Here is an 8,092-nt window from a genome sequence, read left to right as displayed (position 1 = left end):
GTGCACTGGTCCTGTCAGACTCCAGGAAAAGTTTGGAATGAACAGGGTGCATATATGTTAATAAGAACATATTCTATAGCTCGATCCTCAAGAGTCAAGCTTCCACCATCGGAAAAAAAATCAAGAACCAATTATCTCTATTGCTGAGCTCTATGACCACCAAGGACATGGCCATGTATTATTACACTGTGAGAGATCCAGTGAGGGAAGTGAGTGTGAGCCCACAAACAAACCTTCCTGCCAGAGGAAAGAGGGCTGGCCTGTAGGAGACACACAGGACACTAGGGTGCTCATGACACCAGGGGACACACAAGACCAGGAGGGTTTGTTTCAACAAGGTCACAGACAATATGTGTAAGCTCAGACATGGTCATTCACTGTCCTTGTTAATTTATCCCTCTGCATGGAGATCGTTTTCCCATTTGCCACATTGATACATTCAGTACATCATGTCCAAGTTCACTGAATATCAATCATGTGTGCACACAGTGACAGCACTATCTAGGGTCCCATGCACACATCAGTAGGGACTGTGATACTTCTAAAATTAAGTATAGAACAACCAAGGGGCCTAAAACTACTCCCTCTCCAGCTCCCTGGTTACAGCTACATCACATGTGCACATACACAGATGCTAATGGTGAAGCTAAGGTTGAACATCCAAGGATGAAATGTTTTTACATAGAGTTATAGCCAAGTGAGTCAACCAACAAGAAAAAACAATTTTATGTTCCATTAGTTGAAGGCAATTTTACAATCTTCACAGACAAGCCTACCAACACAGTATCTCTTAAAATGACCACTTAAAATCTGATCATATGACTGTGTAATGTTCCAGAGACACACAGAAGGGAAGCCAGTGTGAGCCCAGACACAAACCTCCCTGCAGGAAACAGGAAGTCTGGATTGCAGTGGGCGCTCATGACACCAGGGGCTGCTGAAGACCCACCAAACAGAGGATAAGCCCAGGAGCAGGTGCAGGCTATTTTTCAGATGTCTTTTCCCCCCTAATTATGGTATTTCCTGTATCTGCTCAGCAACTCTTACCCTGAAATTCTTAGTCTCTCAATTTCCAACTATCTGGCTTCTTTTGTCTTACAGTTTATAATGTAGAACAGATTTTAAATAAATAAATAAATAAACAAATAAACACATATGCATGTATATGTATATTTATAAAATACAACATGAAATTCATCATTTTAGCCTTGTAAATATTCTATTCACTGTACCTTAATATGGTTACACATCTCTGTTTCATCACAATATCATGGTAAAAGTTTTTCTTCCCCTCAAACATAACTTCCTGTCCTTCAGTTCATCACTTCTCAGTCCAGTACCCCACATCTGCAAATTCCTCTTTCCTTTCTGTACACCTTTCCTAGCAATGTGACTTCAGTGCTGAGCAAACCAACATAACACTTGTGCCTGCTGTGAGGCTATTGACTTCAAAAATGCTGGTTTCCTTATGCCTTTTACGGCATAAAAAACCTAAGAGTGGTATCGGTCCAATAAATGATAGAACACAACAAAATGTGTTTTTTCAGTCTGTGTGGCAGAATGGAACATCCTATTGACCCACATGAAGTTTCACCACGTGCCGTCCTCTCTAATCACAAAGGTACAGAGTGGATGGTGCCCAAGGCTGTCTCAAACTCATGTCATGAAACAATGTAAGAGTGTATCAAGTGCTCGGGGATGATGAGAACCACATCACAGGAGTGATGGTAAGGAAATAAAATAGGATGTGTCAGGGAGTCAACTCATTTCTACTCAACAGTAAACAGAGCCCCACAGATACCAACTTTCATCTTAAAATCTTAGTGTCAAACTGGTCACATTTTAAATTTGTCTTATTTCCTTCCAGTCACTCAAAATCTGTAAACTGCTATTTAATTTGTGTTTACACTTAAAATCAAATCACAGAATTTGCAAATACAAATCACCCAGAGATATTTTCACGTGTGTCACTAATAAGGACACTGAAATGATGAAAAAATAAGTTCATTGTTCATGTCCTTGTGTTCCTCTTTTCTTCAGAGATTAAAATCCTTCCTCTGCATTGAGCTCTTCCTGCCACAAGTCTCAGGTGAATGGAAAGGAAGCTGTTTAAGAGCAAGAGTCTTGCTGCCTCACTGGTTCAGAGTTACTACTGGGCAACAGTGTAACCTCCATAACCTGTTTCCAAACATTTCCTGAGAAGTTGGATGTATGACCTTCTGAACAAAAGAACAAGGTTGAATACTCCACTGCCCATCCAGAGGTACCCTTCCATTCCTTCTCCTAGACACACAGAGAGCACCATCCAATCCAGGCCTTCACAATCACTACATCCTTTCTCTGCCACTCTTTCCAACATTAGTTCTGCACACACAGCTCGACAAGGAGCTCTCACTGGGCTGTTGACATGCCTGAGTATAAGTCCAAGTCTAACTTTTTATAGACATCTCAATCTTTCTGCAACCTTGGCCTTGCTTGGCCATGTTCATATTCATGAAAAAGCTCTCAGACTCTGTCTCTGTCATCTCTCTATCTCATCCTTGGTAGTTCATCTCTCATCTGCCTGGAAGTTACATAACATATTTTCTCAAGGAATATTCTAGATTTATCTGCTGAATACTGTAGGGAGATTCACAATATAAATTTCTGTCAACTGGATCAAATTTTGACATGAATCGCCGCTTCATGCCTTGAAACATTGCTCTCCTGGTCACACTGCCACAGGAATCCAATTTTCAATCATATTAAGGATTCCAACCACCATTGCTTTATCAGGTTTTAGGACCTTTCTGTCCACATCAAGATTTTTTTTTATTTCATGGACAGTGGAGGAGACCAAATTTTGTAAGGATTTTAAATAAAACACCAAAAACAAGACCCAGTTTTTAAAAATGTAATAAAAAGAAATTTGTTAACAGAGGGAAAAAATTTCTCCCACCAAAAATTCTACTAAAAGAATTAAATGGCAAGAATAGACAGGAAGCATGCTGGTGTGGCTCAGTGGATTGAGCATGGGCCTGCAAACCAAAGGGTAGCAGATCTGATCCCCATTCGGGGCACGTGCCAGGCCAGTTCCCAGTAGGGAACACATGACAGGCAATAACACATTGATGTTTCTCTCCCTCTCTTTCTCTCTCCCTCCCCTTCTCTCTAAAAATAAATATATATCTTTTTTAAAATATACAGAAAAATTATATTTTAAACCACATGTTTGATGGAAGAAAGTGTTTACTGTGCATTAAGAATGTTATGTGTCATGTGGTAGAGCCCAGCACCATTGAAGTTCTGTGACCATCTCCATAGGCAGGGAAAACAGAGGCTGGGAGTAAGGTTTCCTGTCAGGGTAGAAGTTCTCATTTCAGTGACAAAATTTGTGTTAGTAATTCTCTTCATTATCTCCCTATGAACCCCAACATCACTGACAAAACTAGACTGATGAAACAGGTCAGTTAAAACATGTTTGTAATCAGCCCTGGCTTGCATGGCTAAATGGATTGAAAGCTGGACTGCGAAGTGAAGGGTCACCAGTTGGATTCCCAGTTAGGGCACATGTATGGGTTGTGGGCAAAGTGCCCATTAGGGGGTACATGAGAGGCAACTGCACATTGATGTTTCTTTCCCTGACTTTCTCTTTCCCATCTCTCTAAAAAATAAATAAAATATTTAAAAATATTTTAAAATCATTCCATGATATCAAAAATACTCCATAGTACATATGTATAATTACTATTATTATTTCTAAATTTTCCATGTAATAACAATATAATTTCTCATGCAATTAGTTAGGGCCACTTCAATATGTTATGGGCATACATAAAAATAGAATTTTCACAGGGAGTTGTAGACACAATCAAAATCTTCCAAAAATAAAATAACAAAAGCATATGACTCTCTCACGTCTGTTTGGGATTGAGTTTGTCAGATAAAAAATGTCAGAAATAAAGAAATTATTACATTCAAACTGGTTTTGTCTATTTTTAAAAGTTTTTATGCCAAGGTAGACATTATTTATATATAAAATTACATTGATAAGTATTTCATAATTGTTGGGTTTCAGAAAATATCTGAACGAATAGTAATCCCTTTTGAATCTTTTTAAAAGATGCATGAATAGTCAAAAGTGTCACATACTCACATAGTCCAGCTTTAATTTTTATGATCAGAAAGTTGAGCCCATCTGATCGATCATTTGATCTAATTCTATTTGATCAAACATTATATCAATCATGATCTAATTCCAATGTTGATCACAAACCACATGATCCCATCTCTCTGACAGGTATGGTGAGTGAGTTTAAGAGAAGAGGCATCCTCACAGAGGTCCCAGAATGTCAGGGTGTTGGAGGGAAAAGGCTGTCCCACATGCAAATTCCACTTCCAGCTCAACAGTAAATCCTACCCTGGGAAGTAGCATCTCACGGCTCCTCCTCACATGGGTCTGAGGTCTCTGGGGTAGGCAGAGTTCTGCTCTACAAGAAGATGAGGCCGCTGAGTCTTTTGTGCCTGATGAAAAGCCCCCAGATTGAGTGTACCAGATGTCACACAAGGGTTTATGGGGTGGTAATGAATGCACGTGACTGACAGGACTTGATGCTCCTTGTTTTCAGGTGTCCTGTCCTAGGCGAAGCTGCAGGAGACAGGCCCAGGACTTGTGAAGCACTCACAGATGCTTTCCCTCACCTGTACTGTCCCTGGATTCTCTTTAATAGGCTATGGCATCCACTGCACCCACCAGGCCCCAGTCAAAGGGCTGGAATGGGTCAATGTTATATGGAGTGATAGAAGCAGAGACTCTAACCCAATGCTGCAATCCCAGTTCAGCATCACCAGGGACACCTCCAAGAGACAAGTATATTTATCCCTGGCTAGTATGGCTCAGTGTATTTAGTGCTGGCTTGCAAAACAACAACAACAAAAAATCACCAGTTTGATTCCCAGTCAGTGCACATGCCTGAGCTCTAGGCAATGTCCCCAGTGGGGGGCCTGTGAAAGGCAACCACGCAATGTTGCTTTTGTCCCTCTCTTTCACCCCCCTTTCCTTCTCTCTAAAAGTAAGTAAATAGAATATTTTAAGAAAAGAGCCAGGTGTTTATAACACATAACAGCCTAACCTGTAGCCCATTCACATGTCACATCTGACAACTGATGTGTTTTTTGGGGAAGATGATAGGCCAAAGGTTTAAGAACCAACAGCACAGCCATGTATTAGTAAACAAGAGACACATTGGGGGAAGTAAGTGTGAGTCCAGAAACAGACCTCCCTGTAGGAGAGGCTGTGACCTTCATGAAATGTTCAGGGACCTGGAACATAAGCATACTACCAGGAGCAGGTGCAGTTGGAGGTTAGGGTAAATTTCCTGTCTGGTTTCATGTTCATGTAACACTTTACCTCAGAACCTCTCTGGATTCCTGATTCTATGCTCACCTTTGAAGGCTCTGAGTTAGATAAGTAACTTGTACATGAGAAAAATATATTCCTGTGGACAAGATTCTGAGTCTGTCCTTGAGCTAATAGTGCAGCCCAGCCACACACAACTAAGTGTCCAAGCCATCACCAGGACAGGTGTGTGCAGGGCAGTGAACACCAAGAGAGAATTACCTCTGTGTGTGTGATTTATTGAGCAGTAGATGTGCAGTGGTTTAGGGGCTCACACAGGGATACCTAGATGGAACCTCCAAGCACAGAAATCTGAGCCAGTGGAGGCCCCCAAATTTCCCAAGAACTTCTGTGCTCAGTGGTATTGGCTGAGTCAGTGCACCTGGCAGCCCCAGAGAAGGGGATTCCTGGTGACTTCATAGGGCCCTGGTTTGATGGCTCCTCACTGGATCACTGGGGTTTAATAAGGCCCGTTCTCTGTGCCTAGAAATGTAAACGCACATGGTGCTCCTGAAGAGCATCCTGAAGTCAGGGAACTGCCTTCAATTCTAGATAAGAGATTCTGAGAGGTACATGCACTGTGAATGTAGAAAGGACCCTCCACTGTGGGGTGTGGAGTGGGCAGAAGAGGGTGTGCAGGGCCCACAGGCTCAGGGATGCTGCCCAGTAAGAAGTGCAGAGAAGCTGAGGAGGGATTGACTGTGAGTTCCTGGGTCTTTCTCTTTTCATGATGTTATCTAAAAGAAGAGTTAGACACAAGTTGACTGTAAATATCCTATTATATCAGAGAATTTACCAAACTCAATAATGCATGATAACCAGAGTAAAGGGTTATTTCTAGGGCTTCTTTGGTTTGAATTGTGAGGACCTGAAAACAAGGGTGGTTGTATTACCTCAATAGGTGCAGCATTTGGAGACACACTGATTAAGAAATAAGACTTTCAGGTAGTGAGCCCAGAACTGATTCAGGTGTTCTCTTTGTCACTCAAAGGTGGGCTCCCAATTAGGAGCATGTCCTGTGTTGGCTTCTTCCTCTGTGAGGGGAACTATTTCAGCATGAAGCTTAGGCACATGGCAGGGGATACATATCCTACAACACTGATTAGACATGGAGCCTCAGACTCCCACTGGTCATGGTGCTTGTACCCTCTTCCTTCTATCATTAGGGTCAAGTCTTCAGCTATGAAACTCTCTGCCTCATGACTATGCAAATGAGAAGAGTTAAACTAGGTTAAATGTGAGTCTGTCTGGGTCCTGAGATATCACCCACAGCCACACCCTCCCCTACAGAAGTCCTGACAGCACAGGCCCTCACCATGGACTGGTGCTGGAGAGTACTCTTCCTGGTGGCAGTCACTACAGGTAAGGGTATTCCAAGTTTTTGGGTTGAGAAGGGGATCAGAAAGAGTCAAGGGGGAATTCTATTTACTCCTGTCTCTTCTCCACAGGTGTCCACTCTGAAGTGCAGCTATTTCAGTCTGGGGCTGAGGTGAGGAAGCCTGGGGCCTCAGTGAAAATCTCCTGCAAGGCTTCTGGATACACCTTCACGAGCTACTGGATGCAGTGGGTGCGACAGGCCCCAGGGTATAGACTTGAGTGGATTGGAGAGATTAATTGTAACAATGGTAATACAAACTATGCACAGAATATTAAGGGCAGAGTCACCATGACTGCAGACAAGTCCATGAGCACAGCTTACATGGAACTGAACAACCTGAAAACTGAGGACACAGCTGTGTATTACTGTTCCAGAGACACAGTGAAAAGAACAGAGAATGAGCCCAGACACAAACCTCCCTGTGGTAGGGGCTGTAAATACCAGTGGATGTTCATGGTCCCTGAACACAAGGACTGTCTCATGAGCATGTTCACTAGGAGTTCTTTGCAGGTTTCCTGTGAATTTTCCTGTTCCTGTAACATCACCCCCCAAAAAAAATCTCTCTGGATTCCTGATTTTGCATTCACCTCAGTCTCTGGGTCAGAGAAGTCTTCAGTAAATAAAAACAATATTTTCCCATGGACCAAATTCAGTTCTCTTTTAGACACTCTTGTGCCAAATTCCAATAAATGAATCATCAAACCTTCTGACCCGTCAGTCGACTCTCACCAGGGAGGCTCGGTTGGACATAACAGTGTTGCCCAGCCCCACCCTGCCCAGTTTCCAAGCTGGCCATCACCAGGGTACATCCATACTGTACAGTGGGCACCAGCTAATGAAAAAAATGCCAGAAGTTGAAACACCCCGTGTTGATGGTCACTGCTTTGGCATCATGCTCACAGCACCCAGCATAGGTGATACCACATTGGACAGAGAGACCAACAAAGCTTGCTTTAGGTGTCCAGGCTGGAGACTAACTCACACACACCAAAGGGACATGGAGGGCTTATCATGCACGTTTTTGAACTCTCTGAGAGGATTGGGAAAATCCTTCAGCAAATTGGATGTGCTTTGATAAAACCAGGAAAGGATACTGGATCAAGATTTTATTTTGTTGAGCAGGTGGGACAGGGGGATTTCTGCTTATAAGGATTGTGTGGTTTGCTTCTCCCAGAGACATCTAAAGGGGAGACCCAATTTTCTTATCAGATTTCCTATGTGGACACGCGAAGAAAGGGAAGAAATTACCAATCAGTTGTCAGCAGTCAAAGATAAAATAAAATCAAGTCTAATTTCTCCTTTCACTTATCAACTATAAAAATGAGCAAAAATGATAA

At 42.4% G+C, this 8,092-nt stretch overlaps 1 gene segment (V, D, J or C); it reads left to right on the top strand.

Moving 5' to 3' along the window:
* Window positions 1–6,623: 6,623 nt before the first annotated feature.
* Window positions 6,624–7,179, top strand: LOC119053518 (immunoglobulin heavy variable 1-3-like; the record flags this gene model as incomplete). The annotated part of the segment is given in 2 exon segments: window positions 6,624–6,739; window positions 6,826–7,179. Coding segments are annotated over 2 exon segments (400 nt in total), but the record flags the coding sequence as incomplete, so codon positions are not given.
* Between the last annotated feature and the right edge of the window lie 913 nt (window positions 7,180–8,092).

This window comes from Artibeus jamaicensis, unplaced genomic scaffold (assembly GCF_021234435.1).
Source record: "Artibeus jamaicensis isolate MK-2021 breed Jamaican fruit bat unplaced genomic scaffold, CSHL_Jam_final contig_748, whole genome shotgun sequence".
In the NCBI taxonomy this organism is placed as follows: domain Eukaryota; kingdom Metazoa; phylum Chordata; class Mammalia; order Chiroptera; family Phyllostomidae; genus Artibeus; species Artibeus jamaicensis.
The sequence above is the reverse complement of the archived record's forward strand: the minus strand, read 5'-3'. Positions and strand labels throughout refer to the sequence as shown.